The 24,557-nt window shown below is 39.6% G+C and overlaps 1 protein-coding gene across 3 annotated transcripts in view; it reads left to right on the forward strand.

Annotated features, from left to right (window-relative positions):
• LOC131414081 (cytidine monophosphate-N-acetylneuraminic acid hydroxylase) overlaps positions 1–24,557 on the forward strand; it is a 106,697-nt gene that overhangs the window by 11,484 nt on the left and 70,656 nt on the right. For all 3 annotated transcript variants that reach the window (XR_009222102.1, XM_058555132.1, XM_058555131.1), the window contains exons 2-3: positions 16,332–16,535; positions 19,992–20,083. Coding sequence is in view for 2 of the 3 variants with exons in the window: in XM_058555132.1 (XP_058411115.1) it covers positions 16,332–16,535; positions 19,992–20,083 (296 nt within the window). In the remaining variant the exon portion in view is untranslated. The remainder of the gene's footprint in view (positions 1–16,331; positions 16,536–19,991; positions 20,084–24,557) is intronic.

Here is a 24,557-nt window from a genome sequence, read left to right on the forward strand (position 1 = left end):
TTTTGATTCTATTCCATTGATCTGTGTGTCTGTTTTTGTGCCAGTACCATGCTGTTTTGGTTACTATAGCTTTGTAGTATATTTTGAAATCAGGGAGTGTGATACCTCCAGCTTTGTTCTTTTTTCTCAGGATTCCTTTAGCTATTCGGGGTCTTTGGTTGTTCCATATAAATTTTAGGATTCTTTGTTCTATTTCTGTGAAAAATGTTGTTGGAACTTTAATAGGGATTGCACTGAATCTATACATTGCTTTAGGAAGTATGGACATCTTAACTATGTTCATTCTTCCAATAGAAGAGCATGGAATATCTTTCCATTTCTTTGTGTCTTCTTCAATTTCTTTCAGCAATGTTTTATAGTTTTCGGTGTACAGATCTTTCACCTCTTCAGTTAAGTTTATTCCTAGGTATTTTATTCTTTTTGTTGCAATTGTAAATTGGATGGTATTCTTAATTTCTCTTTCTGCTACTTCCTTGTTAGTGTATAGAAATGCAACTGATTTTTGTATGTTGATTTTGTATCTTGCAACTTTACCGTATTCGTTTATTACTTCTAAAAGTTTTCTGGTGGATTCTTTAGGGTTTTCTATATATAAAATCATGTCATCTGCAAATAGTGACATTTTCACTTCTTCCTTTCCAATTTGGATCCCTTTTATTTCTTTCTCTTGTCTGATTGCTCTGGCTAGGACTTCCAGTACTATGTTAAATAGGAGTGGTGACAGTGGGCATCCTTGTCTGGTTCCTGTTCTTAGAGGGATAGCTTTCAGTTTTTCACCATTGAGGATGATATTAGCTGTGGGTTTGTCATATATGGCCTTTATTATGTTGAGGTACTTTCCTTCTATACCCATTTTCTTCAGAGTTTTTATCATAAATGGATGCTGTATCTTGTCAAATGCTTTCTCTGCATCTATTGAGATGATCATGTGATTTTTCTTCTTCATTTTATTAATGTGATGTATTACGTTGATTGATTTGCAAATATTGAACCATCCCTGCATCCCTGGAATAAATCCCACTTGATCATGGTGTATAATCTTTTTAACGTATTGTTGTATGTGATTTGCTAGTATTTTGTTGAGGATTTTTGCATCGATGTTCATCAGTGATATTGGCCTGTAATTTTCTTTTTTTTTTTTTTGTCCTTGTCTGGTTTTGCTATCAGCGTAATGTCAGCTTCGTAGAATGAGTTAGGGAGCTTCCCTCTCTCCTCAGTTTTTTGGAAGAGTTTGAGAAGTATAGGTGTTAAGTCTTCTTTGAATGTTTGGTAGAATTCACAAGGGAAGCAGTCTGGTCCTGAACTTTTATTTTTGGGGAGGTTTGTGATTACTGTTTCGATCTCCTTACTGGTGATTGGTCTATTCAAATTCTCTACTTCATCTTGATCCAGTTTTGGAAGGTTGTATGATTCTAAGAATTTATCCATTTCTTCCAGATTGTCGAATTGGTTGGCATATAGCTTTTCATAGTATTCTCTTATAATCTTTTGTATTTCTGAGGTGTCTGTTGTAACCTCTCCTCTTTCATTTCTGAGTTTACTTATTTGTGCCTTTTCTCTTTTTTTCTTGGTGAGTCTAGCTAAAGGTTTGTCAATTTTGTTTATCTTTTCATAGAACAGGCTCTTGGTTTTATTAATTTTTTCTATTGTTTTTTTTAGTCTCTATTTCATTTGTTTCTACTCGGATTTTTATTATTTCCCTTCTTCTACTGATTTTGGGCTTTGTTTGTTCTTCTTTTTCCAGTTTCTGTAGGTGCTTTGTTAGATTGTTTATTTGAGATTTTTCTTGTTTGTTGAGATAGGCCTGTATTGCTATAAACTTCCGTCTTAGAACCGCTTTTGCTGTATCCCATAAATTCTGGCATGTTGTATTTTCATTTTCATTTTTCTCCAGGTATTTTTTGATTTCTTCTTTGATTTCTTCGTTGACCCAGTCGTTGTTCAGTAGCATTTTGTTTAATCTCCATGTATTTGTGGCTTTTCTCATTTTCTTCCCATAGTTGATTTCTAGTTTCATACTGTTGCAGTCAGAAAAGATGCTTGGTATTATTTCAATCTTCTTAAATTTATGGAGACTTGTTTTGTGGCCTAATATGTGATCAATCCTGGAGAATGTTCCATGTGCATTTGAAAAGAACGTGTATTCTTCAGTTTTTGGATGGAATGCTCTGTATATATCTACTAGGTCCATCTATTCTAGTGTGTCATTTAAGGCCAATGTTTCCTTATTGATCTTCTGTTTGGATGATCTATCCGTTGGTGTAAGTGGAGTGTTCAAGTCCCCTACTATTATTGTGTTACTGTCTATTTCTGTTTTTATGTCTGTTAATAATTGCTTTATATATTTAGGTGCACCTACATTGGGTGTGTAGATATTAACAAGTGTTATATCCTCTTGTTGGATTGTTCCCTTGATCATTATGTAATGCCCTTCTTTGTCTCTTGTTACAGTTTTTGTTTTAAAGTCTATTTTGTCTGATATGAGTACTGCTACCCCACCTTTCTTTTCATTGCCATTTGCGTGGAGTATATTTCTCCATCCCGTCACTTTCAGTTTGTGAGTGTCTTTAGGTCTGAAGTATGTCTCTTGTATACATCATATGTATGGGTCTTGTTTTATCCAATCAGCCACCCTATGCCTTTAATTGGAGCATTTAGTCCATTGACGTTTAAAGTAGCTATTGATAAGTATGTACTTACTGTCATTTTTTAACTTTTCTTTTCCTCAGTGTTTTACTAGTCCTTCTCTGTTCCTTTTCCTTCTATACAGAATTGACGGTGTCTTTAGTTTGATCTCTGTCTGAAAGCTGTACTCTTTAACTCCCCACCTCCCTCATTTTATGTTTTTGGTATCATATCTAAAGTCTTTTTGTGCATTTGTATCCCTTACTCTCTTATCATGGAAATAGATAATTTTTCCTATTTGTGGTCTTCTCTTTTCCCCTTAAATCAGTCCCTTTAACCTTTCTTGTAGCACTGGTTTCTTGGTGACAAACTCCTTTAATTTTCGCTTGTCTGGGAAATTTTTGATCTCTCCTTCTATTTTGAATGCTAACCTTGCTGGGTAGAGTATTCTTGGCTGTAAGTTTTTTCCTTTTAGCACTTTAAATATATCGTGCCACTCTCTTCTAGCCTGTAAGGTTTCTGCTGAGAAGTCAGCTGATAGCCTTATGGGGTTTCCTTTGTATGTAACTTGACTTTCTCTTGCGGCTTTTAGGATTCTCTCTTTATCTTGAATTCTGGACATTTTGATTGTGATGTGTCTTGGTGTGGGCCTCTTTGGGTTTATCTTGTTTGGGGCCCTCTGTGCTTCCTGTACCTGGATGTCTGTTTCCTTCCTTAGGTTAGGGAAGTTTTCATCTATTATTTCTTGAAATAGATTCTCTGTCCCTTTGTCCCGCTCTTCTCCTTCTGGGACACCTATAACACGGATGTTAGTGCACTTGATGTTGTCCCAGAGGTCCCTTAGACTGTCCTCACTATTTTTAATTCTTTTCTCTTTTACCTGTTCAGCTTGGGTAATTTCTTCTAGTCTTTTGTCCAGCTCACAGATCCGTTCTTCTGTATCCTCTACTCTGCTTTTGAGTCCCTTTAGTGAATTTTTCATTTCCAGTATCGTATTCTTCATTTCTGATTGGTTCTTTTTTATATCTTCCATTTCTTTGTTGACATTCTCACTGAGTTCATCTATTCTTCTCCCTAGATCAGTGAGCATCCTTAATACTCTTAGTTTGAACTCTCTGTCGGGTAGGTGCTCATTTCTGTTTCACTTAGTTCCTTTTCTGGGGTTTTGTCCTGTTCCCTTACTTGGAATGTATTCCTTTGCCTCCTCATTTTGCCTCTTTCCCTGTGCTTGTGTCTATGTATTAGGTAGGTCAGCTATGACTTCTGCTCTTGGATAGGTGACCTTATGTAAGTGATGGCTTGGGAGGCCTGCAGTGTGCTTCCCTCAGTTCTCAATGTTCCAGGGGTGACCCCTATGTGGGCTACGTGTGTCCTTCTGTTGTGGCCTGTTTGCTCTCCCTGTAGGTGCCCAGGGAGGCTGAGTTATGCTCCTGGCCAGCTGTTGTAATGCTCAGCTACTTGTAGTTGTTGTGGGCCCTTCAGGTTCTTTATCAGGTGTGGGGAGCCCCAGCACAGTTGGCTGCAAGTTCTAATAGCACATTTGTGTTGCAGTATTTCTTTTATGTGAGTAGGCCCCCAGTGTGGCAGGTTGTTAGGCTCAGGGACTTACAATTGCTATAAGCCTCTAGCCATTAGGTATCTTGTCAGCTCTCTGAGGATTGCAGCTGGGTGGGGCTGGCCTCAGGCATGGTAGCACTCAATTGTTTCAGGCTTTGGAAGCCAAAAGCCTGTGCTTCCCTATGTGTCTCTTTGAGAAGCACAAGTCTTCTGCAGCTGACAAACCCCACCGCCCACAGGTCCACACACATAGTCAACACAGTCCTGCCCCGTGCATGCACCCTGACCTCCTGAAGTGGACCCAGTCTCTCCAAGGTGGGAGGCCCACACTCCACCACCGCCCCACACTCTCCACCTGCTCCTTGTGCACACCCGGCCCCATAGAGGTGGACCCAGTCGCCAGGCTGCAGAGAATCTAGTCACCAATCTATGCAGGCCAACAAATTGCCCGAGGGCTTGTTGTTGGGTGGGTCCAGTCCCTAGGGTGGGCTGCCTGCCCTGGCTGAGCTGGATTAAATCGGTGCTCTAGTGGGTGGGGCAGACCTGGGCTAGCAGGCCCCAGGGAGAAGTCCAATGGCGTATGTGCAGCAGGCCCACACCAGGCCACAACAATGACCGCTGCCAATGTCCCGGTCCCTGGAGAGATCTCACCTCTAACCGAGATGCACTCAGGGCCTATCAGGTGAGTCTGTTTTCACCACAGCACTGTGCACCTTTCTTTCTGGTGATTTTAGGTTGCTTTCTGAAACGGGTGAGTTTGTGCGTGGGCTCTTTAAGAGCCGATTTTAATTTCTTTGTGAACCAGCTTTTCTGGCGGTACTCCCCAATGCTTTAGTAGCAGGCAAAGTCAGATATTATGCCACTCACCTTGATTGTGCTGTGTCCACAAAATGCCCACAGCGGGGGCGCTCCCTGGCTCAGGGCCCCATGCATCCAGGAATGGCTGTGTACCTTTGGGCTGTTCCCAGGCAGCCGTGAGGCACTGCTGCTTGTGAAGGCAGCGTTTTTCCTCTCCAGAAGGGAATTTCTGCCTCTTCCACCTCACTTAGGATTGTCATTTGTTGCAGGAGTTCCTCTTATCCAGTTTTCAGTTCTGTCTCGGGGTAATTTTTCCACGAGTCGTTGTAAATGGGCTGTGAATGCAGGAGGAGGTGAGTTCAGAGTCTGCTTACGCCGCCATCTTGACTTCTCTCCTCCCAATGTTTACCTTTTAAATAGGCTTTATTGTTTAGAAAAGTTTTAGATTTACAGAAAAATTGAGAGACTAGTAGATAGTTTTCAGAGATACCACATCTAGTTTTCCCTATTATTAACATTTACATTAGCATGACATATTTGTAACAATTAATGAACCAATGTTGATACATCATTATTAACAAAAGTTCGTAGTTTTTTCAGCTCTCCTTCGTTTTACCTAACATCTTTTTCTGTTCCAGGATCACATTACATTGCATTTAATCATCATGTCTCCTTAGGCACCTCTTGTCTGGGACATTTTCTCAGGCTTTCCTTGTTTTTGATAGTTTCAAGGAGTACTGATCAAGTATTTTGTAGGACACCTCTCTATAGGAATTTTTTTGATGTTTTCCTCGTGATCAGACTGGGGTAATGGATTTTTGGGAGGAAGACCACAGAGGTAAAGTGCCATTTTCATTACACGGCATCAAGGTTACATACTAACATAATTTATCACTGTTGATGTTGACCTTGATCACCTGAATGAGGTGGTGTTTGTTATATTTCTCAACTGTGAAATTATTCTCTCCTCACCTTTTCCCATAACGTACTCTTTGAAAGAAAGTCATTATGTGCAGCCCACATTTAAGGGGTGAGGATTTATACTCCCCCTCCTTGAGGGCTGAGTATATACATAAATTATTTGGAATTTTTCTGCAAGGGGGATTTATCTCTTCCCTCCCATTTATTTATTTATTTATTCAATCATTTATTTAGACCAATATGGCCTCACGGATATTTATTTTATACTTTGGGTTATAACCCAGCACTACTTAATTTTTTGCATAACGTTCCAGCTGTGGCCGTTGGGAGCTCTTTCAGTTGACACTTTGTCTCTTTGATGTAACCCCTTCAATATAGCTGTTTGGGGTTTTTTTGTTTTTTTTAGAACTTTCTTACTCTCTGGCCCTACAAGATGCTCCAGGCTCGTCTTGTATATTTCTTTTCCCAGTTCTGGAATCAGCCATTTCTTTCCAAGGAGACCTAGTTTCTTTCTTTCTTTCTTTCTTTTTTTGTGAGGAAGATCAGCCCTGAGCTAACATCTGATGCCAATCCTCCTCTTTTTGCTGAGGAAGACTGGCCCTGAGTTAACATCATGCCCATCTTCCTCTACTTTATATGGGACGCTGCCACAGCATGGCTTGACAAGCGGTGCATCGGTGCGCGTCCGGGATCCGAACCGGGGAACGCCAGGCTGCTACAGCAGAGCATGCGCACTTAACCGCTTGCACCACTGGGCCGCCCCGAGACCTAGTTTCTTTTATTGGAGAATGATATTAGGCACCAAGATCTGGCTGCCGGGTGTGCTTATTGCTATAGGGTATTGTTCCTTCTAGGCCCTCTCAGCTGACTGAGCAAGAAAATAAATGTGCATATACTAATCCATGTATATGCACATATCTATAAATATTTCTATGTGTGTCCATTAATATCTATATTAAGCTAAACGTGGTTCATACTGATGTCTCCAACTCTAATCCGTTACCACACAGATCATTCTAGCTTTCTCCCCTTGCTTGTCTACAGATTCCCATTCCAACAGTAAGAAACCTGGCTCTCACCATTGCCATCCGTTTATTTAATTGTGTAATTCCAGTATACATGTATGGAAGTATCAGAATTGTTAACCTACACTCCTATGTGAAACACTTTGTCAATTAGAGTAGAATACTTGCATGCAGTTCCTTTTATCTTTAGTCTTCCCTACTCCATGCATTTCCAAAGACACTTGGCCAGCACCTTCCCCCCTCACCCACTTCAGTTAGGTTGTTTCATACATTTGTAATAGATTCTCTTGTCAGTCTACGTTCTTTCCTGGGATCCCTCAACATCCTAAATGATTTTTTTTTTTTTCTTGTTCTTAGTTCTTCAGAGCCTTTTTCTTTACTTCAAGATTTGACTAGTTGTGGATGTTACTACTTTTATAGATTTTACCTATAACAACTTCAGTATATTTTCTGACTAATGGATAAAGTGTGAAAAGATATATTTCAGGGTGGCCAAATCTTGATCTCCCACAGTCCAGCCTTTGAAACTAAAAGTTTCACAGTCCTTTTGAAACTTAAAGAAGTTTCATAGTCCGGAAGCTGAGTTGGTAGATTGTTTCATCTCACTGAACACATTTCTTAGTCCTGATAACAGATCAGTTCAATTAAGTTCATTTTAGAAGGTGGTGATGCAGGTGGGCTCTCAAGGTTACACCTATATTGTGGAAGCAAGCAATCAAGTATTTAATGGAAGCATTTCTATGTAAACAAAAGAAAAACAAGGTTAATGGTTGGAGCAAGTTGTAAAACAGTTTCTGAGTTAGAGGACAGCCAGTTAAGAAGATTTTTAGATGTCAGCATCAAAGCATCTTTTGCAGTTTAAAATGTCTCTGATGGTGTTGTCAGGTCATCTCTCAAGTTTATATCAAGTCCATTGGCTTCAGTTTGTAAGGCTTCAGGATAAAGGGCAGGTTCAATTCTCAGTGATTCCAAATGAAAATGATGGAAAAAATGAAAAACTTTAGTTTGGAGATCTGTAGCCAGATATTTTAGGAGACTAGAAGAAATCAGGATCCAGTCCAGTCAACAGATATAAAACAAAAACCTCAAAAGACAATTAACAAAACTAAGATCTAATATCCACAAATGTATAACTATAGTTTTTACTGAAATATAATTTTTCTCTCTAAAATCACCCTCATTTTTATCAAAGATAGCCAAATTAAAACTAACTAGTTTGCAAAATAAGTCTAGTTCCAATAGGGTTGGCGCAATTATTTACATAAGTACAACAAGATGTAGCAATTGATCATATAAGCTCTTTTAAATCTGCTTCCTGGAACTTTTTATATGAAATCTCAGATTGAACTTCAAAGGGCTCTTGAGGCCAGGAAAGCCAAGCCAAGGATTTTGTCATCAGAATTCGCCAGTAATACCTACAGATTTGGGTGAATTCCTCTCTTCTGAGGTTCCCCCAAAATATTTCGAGGTTCCTTGTACCTGCCAGATAAGTGACATTCTTTACTTATCCTGGTAAGTGCTGCTTGGAACATAAGGTACCAGGCCAATATTTCCATGTGACTTTATTCCATAAAGTCCAATCTTCATTCCTCAAAAGCTGTATGGTTATATCGCAAATATGATGTTCCAGTCACAGCTTTGGTAATATAACCAGTGTTTCCAATTGTGTCCTGTTATAAGGAGAACAGATTCTTATTGAACTTATGCAAATAGCTATATTGCCATGAAAACAACAATACTCACTTACTAAAAGTTTCCAAATTCTGGAGGGGTCAGGTAGAGAGAAAAAGATAAATACTTTAATTTTGCTTACAAAAGTATCATTTACCAAATTGCCATAAGTCATAACTAGCTCAAGAGAAAAGAGAAAAAGTTTTCCTTAAGTCTGAAAAAACAAAACATTAAAAATTCAACAATACTTCAAATGAGAAATCATAAAAATTAGAATCATCCTTATCAGTTCATTCAGTCCTGTGTAATCCATTCTTGATCCCAATCTTTTTGTTAGCAGCTTCATGAAGTTCTCAGTCTCTCCATCAGATTTCTGTAATTTCTTACCAAGTTCAGTTTTATGATCAGAAAGTTTATCAGAAGCCTGTACTCCAATGTAAATGTCCAAGTCCTTTCCATGAATTTTTCTGAAGTTGAAATATATAACATATTTTGCAAAAGCATTAGAGCAAAGAAGTCTGTAAACAACAAGAACCCTAAACGGCAATTGACAAGGAAATTTGGTTAATTTTGTGACATACAACACTTTAAAATAATAACCAGAATTATGACTGATAACCAGGACAGATCAGAATTTCAGTAATGTTATACAATTTTAAAACGCCTATATCAATAACATTTACCCACAAAATACCACCTAAGCAGGCTTATCATCACTTGTCTGACAATACTTCCCATGTAGTTTAACATACTGAATAAGCCTAATAAGTTTAGTACCTTCCTCCTTATAGGAAGAGAGCAAATTTCTTTGAGAAGTTCCAGGGCCCTTTGAAAATTCCCAAAGAAAAAAAAAGTAAAAAAAAAAGACTTTATTTAAGATACGAATTTTGGGGAGCTTGTCAAAAATATAAAAAATCAAGGCAAACAGAGCATTAGCAGTCCAAAAAGCCTTAATAGAGAGACCTCAGTCTTTTGGACACAGGAAATTTTTAACAGTTTTTTTTTTTCTGTCTTTTAGGTAGACTTATTCAAAGGTAAAGAATAATCTTTTATAACCTCTTTATCAAGTTCAAGAAAATTATCCTTTTAAGAGAAATAAGACCAAATTATAATTTTGTACCAGCTTACTTCTGATATTAAAACTCATTTACTTAATTAAATTCATTTTAATCTTAGCCAACTTGACCATGCATAAAACTCTTTTTCCAGAATTCCTCTTCCACAAACCTATAACTTTCCTTGTACACAGACATGTTTTTCTTAATTTTTTAGTAGCTTCAATCACATATACTAATTAGAAATTTTAACCCTTAGAAACCTTAATTTGTAAGTAAAAACTAAGTAAGCAATTATAAACTTTCTTTTACATTAGTATCTTGTGGTTTGTAAAATTTATAAACACTTCATAATTTCTGGAAACATGTTACTTTATGGTACAGTCTCTTAATAAAACACAAGACATGTTTACCAATAGACCCAAAACACCTTTTAGTTTTCCTGTAATGAAAAGCCAAAAGTAGACAAACATACATTTAGCAATCAATGTCTAATATCTTATCTTATTTGGAAATGATCTAGATACTCAGTGAATTTTTATCATAAAATTTAGCAAAACTCTAAAGTTTTAAGTCAGCAAAAAGAGCTTGGAAGCTGTAACCACTATAACACACAATTATTGTTTAAAGTTCACCCGACATTCATCTTTTTCACAACTGTTTAGTTGCTTGTTCCCAATAATTATTTAGATTGCCTACAAGACTTCATAAGACATTAGATAAAATTAGCCATCATTTAAGTTATTATTTTTGTTAACCAGTTGTGTAATAGAAATAACATCAGATTTTTTTTACAAAATTTCATGTAAATTTCATCACCTCTTATACCTCTAAACGTAGTTTTCATTAAGACTTTTATCAATAGGTCTTGGTCTTATAATTTTGGACAAGGGAAGCGTTCCCAGTCAGACATTTTAAAACATACTCAGGCAAAGTTGATGTAACCTCTTTATATAAAATTAGCTCTAACATTCCAACCTTTATAATCTTATCAACATTTACACTTTTACGTGTTCTCAATTCAATTGTAACTTGAGTCAAGGTCTTAAGGCTAGTCAAATTTTTCCCATCTGTTTCTGGCCTTTTCTTAGGTACCAATTAAACAATTATGTGAGAGCTCTCAAAACATTTCTTTTTTTCCCAATTTAGAAGTTTTCCTAATTCAAAGGATCCGTCATCTGGCCATTGACTCCATCGAATAAGCTTCTTTAAGGAAAGGCCCAGAGGTAACTTTCCACGCTTAGTATAAATCTTTACCATGGACGCAAGAGGCGTCCCTGGTGAGGGCGCAGACGATGTAGCCCCCATGATCCACAGAATTCACTCCCAAAGATATTCAGAGAAAGTAAAGACCTTCGTTGCACAGGCGGTAAGGATGGTGTAGTGAAAACGGTGTCTCCGGTCTCCCACAATAGTGTGGGACGCCTCCAGTCACAGACCCGATAATCTGTGACACCGGGCAGGCACTACTGGAATGGGATTTTTCCAGCACTAACAAGCAACGAAGGTTAAGACAACAAAAGCCCTTATGGACTGGGCCCTTTATGACAAACTCCCCTGAGAGCTTTGCACAGCCGGACAAAGACAGTTCGGAACCCCAGTCTACTTGACTGGCCACTAACGGGCACCCTGGTAAATGCACCTACCGTATGATGGAGACCAAGGAGAATATTATCACTGGTCACAAAGCCAAGTTCTCAGGACACAGAACAAGACAGAGACTATCTGGGAGGAAAAGGCATCAAGATCAAAACCAAGAGTACTCTACCAAATTTACTAGAGTCACTAAAAGCACAAGAAACTAGTTTCCCAAATATTTTCTCCTGCGAATCTAAATTTAGAAAGAGAAAAAAATTCTCACCGCTTGTTTCCACCAGACCCCCCAGACAGAGATTCCGGAAGCCTGATGTGGTAAGAAATCTTACCTTTTGCTGGCTTTCGTCAGGTGTTCCCGTATCTCATCATCTGCAGTAGTCCAAGGAGAAGGAAGTTCTTCCAGCCAGAGAAGGCAACTTGCCAGCCAGTGGGGATCCTGCCAGCTACGCCAAAACTGTGGGGGAAGAGGGAGAATCCCCCTCTGCCCTTTCCCTTAAGGTTCTGTGGGAGAAGAGGGAGAATTCCCCTCTGCCCCTTCCCTTAAGGTTCTGATGGCTGGCCAAATAATTAACAAGACAGGTTAGCAGGAGAAAATAATACCAAATTTAATAACATGTATACATGGGAGAAAGCAGGGACACTGCGTTTCTCAACACAAAGGCAGAAATTCTCATCTTAAATACCATCTTCACCTAAAGACAGAGGAGGATGTTGGGGGTGGGGGGAGTCAGTTACAGGAGATTACCACTAAAGCACAGTAAACAAGAGTAAGGTTATTACGCAGATTTAAGGCCTCACCTTCCACAATGATAAGTTCTAGAAAGGAGGTCATGCCCCCTCTTCCCAATACAGAGAGGGAGATACCTTTACAAATGGAGATTTCCCTTATAAATGTAAATGTTTGTCTGGCAACTCCCCGCAGGGCCATCCAGAGAATGTGGCCAGAGAGACACAAGATGGGCCTGTTGGTGCCTTTCCTATTGTAACATCTATTTTACATTATATTACAGCCATCAGATAGAAGATCTGTTCCAGGAAGGAGTTGCTATGTCAAATTCTTTAGGCAGTTAGTGGTGGAGGTCAAATGTCCGTCAGAGAAAACAATCAAGGTAAAAAGATATATTTCAGGGTGGCCAAAGCTTGATCTCCCACAATGGAAAAGGTCGTTCATAAAATATCTCAAAAGGGCTTAATCCTAGACTGTCTTTAGGAGTTGTCCTCATTCTGAGTAGGCCACTTGGCAATAGTGTGGGCCAATTTTCATGTGTCTCAAAACTAAGTTAGGGCAAATGTCTCTTTAGAGTGTGGTTAGCCTTTTCTACTTTGCCAGAAGACTGGGGATGCCAGGCAGTATGTAAATAATATTTAATCTGCAAGGCTGCAGACACCTGCTGGGTGATTTGAGCCGTGAAGGAAGGGCCATTATCGTTCTGTAGAGAGCGCGGTAGTCCAAACAGGAATTATTTCTCGCAGTAAGGCTTTGGTAACCTCAGTGACTTGCTCATTGTGGCAGGGAAGGCTTCTATCCATCCTGTAAAGGTATCTATAAAGATCAAAAGATATTTATGTCCACGGCAAGGAGGCATTTGAGTAAAATCAAGTTGCCAATCCTCTCCAGGCTAGGACCTCAGTCTGTACACCTCAGACTTGGTGGCTTAGCATGACAGTGTAGGGGAGGAAGACAAATCCTCTACTCTCTAGGTCCTCCTAGCTAGTCTGAAAATTAAACTGATATGAGACAGAATAACAGGAGAAAATCAAACAGAGCTTTATAACATGTATACATGGGAGAAACCCTGGAAAACTGAGTAACTCACTGGAATGGCTGAGGTTGCCACCTTCAATACATCTTCAGCTAAAGACAAAGGAGGATGTTGGGGGTAGGAGGAGTCAGTTATGGGAGATTGCCATAAAAAAGCACAGTAAACAAGAGTAAGGTTATTATGAGATTTAAGTCCTTGCCTTCTGCATTGATAAGAGTTTCTAGAGATAAGGTCATTCCCCCTCTTCCTGGTACAGAGAGGGAGACACCTTTACCAATGGAGATTTCCCTTACAAATGTAAATGTCTCTTACAAAGGGAAACTTCTACTTGGTTTTCAGAGCTTCTCCCCTGTCCGCAGTTTCTTAAAAGTAACCAGCCCAAAATAATCCTCATGCCAAAGAGACACATCTTGAGGCAGCAAATTCTGCTCCCCTACAGGCACAGAAGGAAAAAGGGGTGCCCCTATACTTATGTTTTTGTGTATTTTTTAATGGTTATTTTTTCAAAAACAAAGTATTTGGAAAAATATCAAAACATTGAAAAGTAGGTGTATTAAAGCTCACGTCATTTTAGTTTAAATATTTTATTTATGCTGTCGGGAGAGAGGGAGAATCTCCCTCTGCCCTTTTCCTTAAGGTTCTTATGGCTGGCCAAATAATTAACAAGACAGGTTAGCAGGAGAAAATAATACCAAGTTGAATAACATGTATACATGGGAGAAAGCAGGGACACTGCGTTTCTCAACACAAAGGCAGAAATTCTCGTCTTAAATACCATGTTCAGCCAATGACATAGGAGGATGTTGGGGGAGGGAGTCTGTTACAGGAGATTACCACTAAAGCACAGTAAACAAGAGTAAGGTTATTACGCAGATTTAAGGCCTCACCTTCCACATTGATAAGTCTCTAGAAATGAGGCCATCCCCCCTCTTCCCAATACAGAGAGTGAGATACCTTTACAAATGGAGATTTCCCTTATAAATGTAAATGTTTGTCTGGCAACTCCTCGCAGGGCCATCCAGAGAATGTGGCCAGAGAGACATAAGATGGGCCTGTTGGTGCCTTTTCTATTGTAACATCTATTTTACATTATATTACAGCCATCAGATAGATAGAAGATCTGTTCCAGGATGGAGTTACTATGTCAAATTCTTTAGGCAGATAGTGGGGGAGGTCAAATGTCCGTCAGAGAAAACAATCAAGATAAAGAGATGTATTTCAGGGTGGCCAAATCTTGATCTCCCACAATACCAAAACCAGAATCTACTCTAATCTTATTTTTCTGATTTTATTGGAATCAAATTCATCAATAATGTCTTTACAATCTACCTTTAGGAAAAACTAACCATTTAAAAAAAACATAAAAGCCTGTATATAGGAGTGCACGCTTTTCTTTTGCTTTAGGTTCCTATATGACTTCTCATGGAACTGGTAAATGGAGACATCCATTGTTAGTTCAACTTGCTTTATATGTTGTGTGGAAAGGCTTGGAATCTAACGCAAAAGTTGGGCTAAGTGGTTTATGCGATCAAATAAAACAAAATATTTAGAGAGGTTTTCTTTGTTACACTTTTAGAATAATTGTTCTAGGAACTGCCTCAGTGCTTACTTTGGCATGGTGTCAGATTTTTGTACTCATAGGAACAAAGTTAAAAGAAATTCATGAGCCGGCCCCGTGGCTTAGCGGTTAAGCGCACGCGCTCTGCTACTGGCGGCCCAGATTCAGATCCCGGGCGCGCACCGACGCACCGCTTCTCCGGCCATGCTGAGGCCGCCTCCCACATACAGCAACTAGAAGGATGTGCAACTATGATGTACAACTATCCACTGGGGCTTTGGGGAGAAAAAGGAGGAGGATTGGCAATAGATGTTAGCTCAGAGCAGGTCTTCCTCAGGAAAAAGAGGAGGATTAGCATGGATGTTAGCTCAGGGCTGATCTTCCTCACAAAAAAAAAAAAAAAAAAGAAATTCATGAGGCTTAGAATGGATTCCTTTCTATCAAATACATTTAAAATTTTTTGGAAACATTTCAAGTCTGTTGTGAAGAGAATTACCAGGAGTTTGTGACAAGAGTGACAATGAGAATCTGCTTTGAAGAAGTGTAACATGCTCAATTATAGAGCTATGCCTCCTCAGTTTAAACTTGGAAGTACCTTCCCTGTTATTTCCTATCCTGGTGTGTTTTTAAAATTATTTTTATTCCCTGTTTGAGAAATTTGCAGTACTTCTACAAATAAAAGAAAAATGCTACAAATGTACCTGAGCTCCAAATCAATTTTAATTTAACACACGAAGAGAATTTTGACCACTTTGGTTTGGAGTGGAATGTAAAATTAAACAATATGCACCCAGATTTCATACCATGGATATGCAAAAAGATATTTTGAAGTCGCTCTTGGCAAAAATTATATTCCATCATAAAGAGAGTTTGTTTCGAATTTGGAGTTTGAGAAGTGTAACGCCTGTGGTTTCCTTGAAAAAATATGAAAGATCAAATGCTTCACTTGCTGCTGGAGTTATTTATAAATTATTCAAATTGAGTGCAGTGGGAGGGGTAATTTGTGAAGTAGCTAGCTAGTCAAGGCATCACATGATAGGCAGCCTGCTAATTTTGGGGAGAGAAAAGTAGAGAAGATACAGAGTGTTTTAAAAAGCATCTGCACGTAAATAAACAGGGTAGCGTGCCAGGTACTAGTTAAAATATTCTTGAGAATGGTTCATAATGCACATGAAGAAGTGCTGGACTTGACCTGGGGCGTAGCTTCAAAGGCTTAACCAAGGAAGGGATGATTGAGTCATATTTGAACAAAAAGCGTGACCCTGAGTGGTGACAAGAGAAGAAGTAAGTCCAGATGCAAAAACATGGGGGTGGGACAGAGCAGAGCGGGTTTTTGGAACTGAATATAGAGTTAGGCTCTAAAGGGACCGTGGTGGGGGTAGGAAGCCCATATCAGCAAAAATGAGAGTGAAGTGTGTTCACATCCTCTCAGCTTGTGGGGGCCATTGAGCGACGGATGCTTAAAGGTCAACAGCCATTCTTTTGAAATACTCAGGGAGAGGCAACAGCAGACTATGGGCAGGCAAGTGAGAAGGGCGTTAGTTCTTGGGGGAAAGCCGAGATGGACATTCAGTAAGTAGAATGTACGTTTGAAAGACGGGAGAAAGTGCACCATCAGGTAGCCACCAAGCCTGGGTATTTGGAGGCAGGGGCTTTAAAAGTATTCTCATAAGAAGGTTTTTGAGCTGTCAGTTCCAAATGGGTATCTCTTAAAACCTTAATGTCATTAATCTTTCCTCTCACGACGTTTGCCTTTTCATAGCATCGAACAAACAACTGAGATCCTGTTGCATCTGTCACCTGCTGAAGTTGCCAATCTCAAGGAAGGAATCAATTTTCTTCGAAATAAGAAGACTGGCAAAGATTACATCTTATATAAGAACAAGAGCCGCCTGAGAGCATGCAGGAATATGTGCAAGCATCAAGGAGGCCTGTTCATAAAAGATATCGAGGATTTAGATGGAAGGTACCAAGTGTCCTTTGCTTTCTCATGGTGACCCTTCTTGCAATTAGATTTGGGGGCGGGAAATGTGCTCATTTAGAAATTTTAAACAATTTCAACAAATTATTTCCCCTAGTCAATTCATCACTTTTGCTTGTGCTCACAGAGGGCATCTCTCTGAAATCAAAATTTTATGACCTTCACTTAGTTTTCCTCTCTCTCATAAGAACTCTAAAATTTATCCCTAGCTTGAGAAACAGTAAAACTCCCAGGGTACATGTGTCTTTGTGTGTGTGTGAGTGTTTAGGTGTGCCTTTACCTGCTTTTGTTTCCTTTCCCTCTGTCCTAGAAGTGTGAATGTGTTGCGAGGGGCACATTTCCTAATTCTGCTGGAGAGCAGGTAGAATTTCCCTGGCAGCCTAGCTGTGGTTAAAAAATAAACAAGGCAGAGACCCAATCGTACTTTCTCCGAACAGTGGCTCTTCTGAGCATTTCTCGGAAGAACTAGTGCTGGCATCCCCCCGCCCTCACCCCTTGATTAAAGCTGCATATAGATCACCTCCCCTGTGCAGGAGCAACACCGTGACAGGATTATTTAGTTTCGTTTTCAGTGACTGGCAAAGAGATAGCAGCACTGTCTGGCACAGCCAGGGAGAAGTCTGGGTGGGGTCGTGCTTTGTCAGGCTGATTCTCAGCACCAGCAATGCATGAGCTGTAGACGCCATCTGTTAAGCTTTGCTTCAGCCTAACTTGACCTGTGTAGTTTTAGTCATCTCCTGTTGGGCTTTTTTCTTCCACTGTGTTGTCAATCTTATTTCTCAGGTCATTTGTGGGCAGTTTAGTGCTAGTGTACTCAGAGGGAGCTGGGTAGTTGTCCAAGAGCTCCCCACTGTAATTGTATAGAAGAAGTCACTCAAATCTGGAATGTTCTCACACCTAGAGACAGGTTTACGTCACTGCACACTTAGTTTCAGGGCCTAGCCCACACATTATTAGATTTTTAAACGTTAACCACTGTCGTGTCTGTAGCTTTCTTGGCTCCTCAGATAGGGTTGCTAAATTTGGCCACTAAAAATAGAAGATGCCCAGTTAAACTTGCATTTCAGATAAACAACAAATATATTTTTAGTATAAATATGTCCCAGAATTGCATGGGACATACTTTTAGCTGACAGCTCTACTCTAGAAGAACCTCTTGGTAATTTGCTGACAGTCTTGTTTTGATTCCCTTCCATCTTCTCAGTGGATTCAAATTAGAGAAACATCAGACATTGGTAATTCTGTCACTAGTAAACTTTTGCAAGCACTCATGGACGTTGAGGTTTTCTAACAATTGCAGGGTTTTTTTGGGGGGGAATAATCGATAAACGTTTATTCGATACAGTCATTTTTAATACATACAGTTGATGGCCTGCCCCCATGCCACTCTGGTCCAGGGGGCAGGGTAACTATTGCAGTTTTGAGACTGTTTTTCTCTCTCTGATGGGCTGTTTGACACAGTGCGCACTTAGCCAGCCATTTAAAGGGGATGTTACAGCTTAGTAATTAAGAGCATGATGTTTCTTCATTGACTGCCTAGTTTAGAAGCCCACTGCTTCCCAGCTCAGTGACCTTGGACAAGGGCTTTCCAGGCCTTAATCCTCTCCTCTATAAAATGAAGATGAAAGTATTACCTACTTTGTCAGTTGCTGAGAGGATTAAATGATTTCAAATACAAAGCACTTGTAAGAACTCTGCTATAAGATAAGCACTCAGTAAACGTTAATTATGTTTACTGTTATTATTACTCTGATATACATTTATTGTGTAATTTAGGAACAAAGGTTATTTACGGGAACTCAGATGGTTCTTGGATCTTAACATAGTGCTTCTTAACATAGTGATTGCTTTACCACAGACTGGCCTTTCTCTTCTTCATCCAAAGCCTTGGGGATGATTGATCCCAGTTTCACCCTATTCTGTTGACAGGCTAATTTGGAGACAGCACTCTCTCAGCTCTCCTGCACAGAAGGAACCAGATTCTGCCAGCCTTAGTGCCAGATGCAGCTTGCCAAGCATTTATATGTTGAAACTGCATCCCCAAAGTAACTCACACACTACACTCCCCTATCCATCTCTCCAAATTCAGTTGCTTCTACATGGGTTCTCTGTGTAGCATTTCACCTGAAAAATCTCTCTTTTCCAGGATATAGTCAAGAACAATGACCTACCTGTTCTACCCATGTCAGTTGGTTTCTTTCTTCACATGTGAAAAAGATCAGCAACTCTTATAAGCTGTGGTTCTCTTTTTTTGTCTAACAATTTTTCACAACCTATCTTGCACGTGAAGCTGTTGCCTCCCTCCTGCCTAGCTGCCATTCATGAACCTTTATGGTCTTGTGATAGTTTCCCCTTTAATGGCTAAGCATGATGAAAAGTTGCATTTCTAATGTTCTCTTAATTTTTGAAAGGTTGTTGGCTACTCATCGATAAGAAAGATGTCACAAAATAATCCTCCATAAATTGAAATGTGAAATATGCTTTTTGCCTTATTACTGAAAAAGAACATAAAAATTCTAGATATAATGAGGCTTGGAAAAAATCAACATAGTTCTCTTATATGTTAAAATAGACATTTTTAGTTTAAAAAATCTGATATTTCTGGTTTGAGACATACTTGTTCGTAAAAAAAATTATTTAACTGTTAAAAAAAGCTTCTCTAGAAACACTACCAAAATAAAGAGAAGACATGGAACTGTTTATGCCTCATCTCCAACCACCAATCGCCTCTGATAAGAAAAGGAAAAGAGAAAAATTACTAAGTAACCTTGTTTTGTTACAGTCTGATTCTTATTTTGAAACAGAGTTGCCAGAGTTACTAAATAAAAATGCAGAACACTCAGTTAAATTTGAATTACAGATAAATAACAAATTTTTGGTCTATTTCAAACATTGTGTGAGACATATTTAAAAATTGTTATTTATCTGAAATTCATATTTAACTGAGCATCCTGCATTTACCTGGAAACATGCTCTGAAATATTAAACTTGAAGGAAATCTCTCTTTGAAAAACAAAAACTTTAGTTGAACTTAGATTTAGTACACTGTACTAGGGGTCATTGTTGTAGAGTGATTGTAGATCATAGACCTGTATTTACTACTACTACATTATTTCCTTGTATTCGCCCCAATTAGATCTTATCTAGCTTAGCTTTTGTAAGAGAACCATCCCTGAAGACCACTTTCTTCTGGTGGCTCTGTTCATCTCTAACACTTGTCATTTTATGACGTGGAGTTTATCTTCATTTTTTAAACCACCTACTGATGATTAGTCTATATTTCCTTGGATGTTTGAATATCAGCTATTAATAGTTTTCCTTTCCTGTATTTTGTGTTCAACCAACTAATATAAGTTTGTCACAAAGATAATGCATTTTAGCCTAATAAGATTAATTTTTATTTTTGTGTTTTCATAAACCTAAGTATAATTTTTCATCCAGGTCTGTTAGGTGCACAAAACACAACTGGAAGTTAGACGTGAGCACCATGAAGTATATCAATCCTCCAGGCAGCTTCTGTCAAGATGAGTTGGGTAAATACCATCAATATTGATAAATGTATTTTGCTATCATTGTTACTGGGGTCGTTCTTGTCAACTTGTTTCCAGTCTCACTTGAAGCTTTGGATACAGTCTGATTTTAAACTGTGGACATTAGAGTTGTGGGTTTTTTTTTTTATTATTATTTAAATAATTAATGCTGAAAATTCTAAACAGAGGACTTCTCCGAAATATCCCTTCATTCATTCATTTGTTGAGCAAACATTTGTTGAGACCTTACCATGTGTAAACATTGGACTGGGTATTAAGAGATACAAAGACGGATAAGACAGTCAGTGTGAATGAGATGACAGTTACATGAAGTGGTAGCTCAGAGAAACCTGTGAACAACGAAGATCAAGGATGATCTGATAGGTTTCTTTTTTTTTTTTTTTTTTTTTGTGAGGAGATCAGCCCTGAGCTAACATCCGCCAATTTTCCTCTTTTTTTGCTGAGGAAGACGGCCCTGGGCTAACATCGGTGCCTATCTTCCTCCACTTTATATGGGACGCCGCCACAGCATGGCTTACCAAGCAGTACTTCGGTGCGCGCCCGGGATCCGAACCAGCGAACCCCGGGCCGCCGCAGCGGAGCGCGCGCACTTAACCGCTTGCGCCACCGGGCCGGCCCCTCTTTTTTTTTTTATAATTTTTATTTATTTAATTTTTTTCCCCAAATCCCCCGTAGATAGTTGTATGTCATAGCTGGACATCCTTCTAGTTGCTGTATGTGGGACACGGCCTCAGCATGGCCGGAGAAGCGGTGCATTGGTGCGCGACCGGGATCCGAACCCCGGCCGCCAGCAGCAGAGCACGCGCACTTAACCACCAAGCCATGGGGCCGGCCCTGATAGGTTTCTTAGATACAGTGCACTATAAAATAGTGATTCCAAATATTTTATCAGTGAAGACACATAGATGGATGTTCATGTGCACGATCCTCTCAAAAATTATGATGAACTTCATAGTTTTGCTTGAGAGATAAAATACTTCCAATTCCATGGCTCTTTCTGGCATAGATAAGCAGCTACAGTTTACAGATTCTCAGTATGCTGGCTCCACTTGTGCTTTCTGCTTTCTCCTACTCAAGAAAGCCTGTAGAAATATGAGTAAGAAAGCCTTAGTCATAGGAATAAGTTTTCGTCTGTTTTGATTAAAATTGTGCTTTTTTGGTAGAAAAAGTTACTTGTGAGAATCTTTCAGTTAGACACACTGTTTCAGAATGACTGCTATAGGAATGAAAAATAGATTTGATCTAACTGAGAGAATCACAGAAAGTTTCATGCCAGAGATGGTGTTTATGTTGCATTTTGAAAGATGGGCAGAATTTTATCGGGCAGAGAAGAGAAAGAAGGGTATTCCTGGTAAAGGGAACAGCTGGGGTAAGTTGAGCATGTTTGGGGCCAAATGTGTAGTTTAGTTGACTGGAGTATAGGGTATATGTGCATTGAAGTAGTAGAATATAAGCCTGCAAAGGTACATTGCAAGGAGGGCTTTGAATGCTATTCTAAGCATTAAGACCTAATCCAGAATGTTATTGTGTGTCAGGTGTAGTATTAGGCACTTTGTGTGAATTGTTACCCTCCCATTGACCCTACAATGCAATAATGGGAAGTCAGTAATGGAAAGTCCTTTTCTTACCACCAAATTTATCAGCCCACCTGCCCCTGTGCCTACACATTCTTCCTTGTCTCCTGTTACCGGTTATAGTGGATGCACTGACCCTGCTCCTAAGGCTAGCCGCTCGCCTCACACACTGGATCCCATCTCCTCACACTCACTCAAGGACTTCTCTCCTGCAACTATCTCTCTCCTATATCATCAATTTTGTCCTTCCCTGTCCTTGTGTGCAAGCACGCACACGCGCGCGCACACACACGTGCTCTAGTGTTCACACAAGCCCTTACTAGACCTTGCATTCCCCCTTAAGTTATGTTCTCATTTCTCCAAGCCTTTAAACAGCTAAACCCCTTGAAACAGGTGTTCACACTCACTGTCTCTGCTCCTTCACCTCCCATTCTCTCTCAGTTGAGCTTCTGACCCTACCACTCCACTAACACTGCTCCTCCAAGGTCACCAGTTTTCTCCATGGTGCTAAATTCAGTGGTTGCTTTTCTATTGCCACCATACTCAAACTCTCAGCAGTATACAGCCCAGTGGCCCAGTCTCTCCTCAATATATGTTCTTTTCTTTGTGTTTGGGAAACAATACGCTTGTAATAATTTCCTATTTGCTGCTGTAACAAATTACCACAAACTTAGTGGCTTAAAACAATATAAATCTAGTATCTTACAGTTTTGTAGAACAGAAGTCCAACACAGGTCTCATAGCTAAAACTATGGTGTCAGCAGGGCTGTGTTCCTTTCTAGAAGATCTAAAGGAGAATCTGTTTCCTTGTCTTTTCCAGCATCTAGAAGGCCTTCTTTGTCCATTTTCAAAGTCTCGCATTTCTGACCATTTTTCTGTAGTCGCGTCTCCCTCTTCTTTTAAGGATCCTTGTGATACATTGGGCCCACTCAGATAATCCGGGATAATCTTCCTATTTTAAGGTCAGCTGATTAGCAACCTTAATTTCATCTGCAACTTTAACTCTCCTTTGTCATATAACCTAACTCATTCATAGTTCCTGGGCATTAGAATGTGGACATCTTTGGGGGCCATTATTCTGTCTACCATACCCTCCTGATTTTTATTCTGATCACACTAACTACTTCTCAGTCTCCTCTACTGACTCATCCCCTGCTAGACTTCTGAATATTGAAATGATATTGGACTCGATCCTAAGCTTTCTCTAGCTAAATGCTTTTCCTAAAGGATCACATCTAATCCCACAGCTCTCAACACCATTTTTACTCAGATGACTCCAAAGAATTTACCTCCAGCTCTGACCTCATCCCTGAGCTCCAACTCTGATATCCAACTGCCTACTCAGTATTTCAACATGGACTTCTAATAGGCATTAACAAGCATGCAGCCAAAACAGAACTCTTAAGGCCCAACCCCAGTTTATCCTCAGACCTGTTCCTCCTCCAGCCTTCTGCATCTCTGCAAATGGCACCATATCCACTCAGTTGAACAAAACCTGGTAGTCACTCTGAGTCTTCTCTTTCCTTAAACACTCATATCTAAACCATCAATCCTGTTGCCTCTCTGCCAAAACCCTTTCAGAACCCATCCACACTGCCTCCATCTGAGTGCAAGTCACAGTCACTCACCTTCTGCCTGTACGACCGGCCTTCCTGTTTCCACCCTCGCCTTCTACAATCCATACTGCTTACAGCACCCAGTCTGATCTTCTAAAAATCCAAATCAATCCACATTATTCCTCTGCTTAAAACTTTCCAGCGAGTTTCCTATCACACTTAAGAACGTGCGTACCTTTGATCCAGCAATTCCACATCCAAGACCGTGTCCTAAGATCTTAATAATCATTGATGTGTCAAAAGATATTGCTATAAGAATGTCCATTCACAGCAATACTATTTACAAAGGAGAAAAATTGGAAACAATTTAAACGTTAAGATATATCTTAAAAGTGCTACTATTGAAGAAACTAAAATAATAACATTTCTGATATAAAGCAAAAAAAAAGCAGGTTATAAACATTATGTATAGTATGACCTAATTAGGAAAAAATATGTCTGCATAAATTACTACTGGTGACCTGTGAAGGGAGCTGAGCTGGGGGATCCCTGGGCTGTAACGCCAGACTGGGGACTTAGATTATGCTACATTTACATTTTTTTCAGGCTCAAATTATTGTGACCATAGTATATGGTATAGAATACCAGGGCCACTCTTGCCCATGTGTCTTGGTGAGAGCCACTCCAAATTACTTTTTAAAGAAGAGTCTGCCTTGCACAGGCATTCTCCCAGTTCCCCTATGAGCAGAACTGTCACTTGTTGAGATGTAAGTCCTTTTCCATTCTTCTCCCAAGAAGATAGAATGCAGTTCTAGGGAGAGTTACTATTTGCTTTGACCACAGGTTCGTCTTCTCCCTGCCCCTCAAAGGGACACCTGGACCACCAGTTTCTTTCACCAGTAAACCTCACCTTATGTCTGTTGACCTAGCCTAGGAAACCTGCAGGATCTCTTGTTACCGGAAACTGATTACATGTGCTATACAAATACTCCAAATTTGTTTGGAGGAAAACAGATAAGAATTGGTAAGAAGCATAGGTTTGAACATCATAAACTATTAGTTTATGTAAGTGAAAGGACAATAGACTGTAAACCTTATGCCTGTGTAACCCAGAAATCCATAGCTGCTTTGGGGCTTTTATGAAAATCTCTAAGTCTTCTGGACAAGACCTGTAGAGACATTATAGCAAAATGGTTAAGAGTAAAGGCTATGGGGCCTGACAGCCTGTGTTCAGATCCTGGGCTCGAACACACAATTAAGTGACTTTGGGCGAGTTATTCTCTTTATACTTTAGTTTCCTCAAACGGAGATACTATTGGTAGTAGC

The sequence above is a fragment of the Diceros bicornis genome, chromosome 14 (assembly GCF_020826845.1).
Source record: "Diceros bicornis minor isolate mBicDic1 chromosome 14, mDicBic1.mat.cur, whole genome shotgun sequence".
Lineage (NCBI taxonomy): Eukaryota > Metazoa > Chordata > Mammalia > Perissodactyla > Rhinocerotidae > Diceros > Diceros bicornis.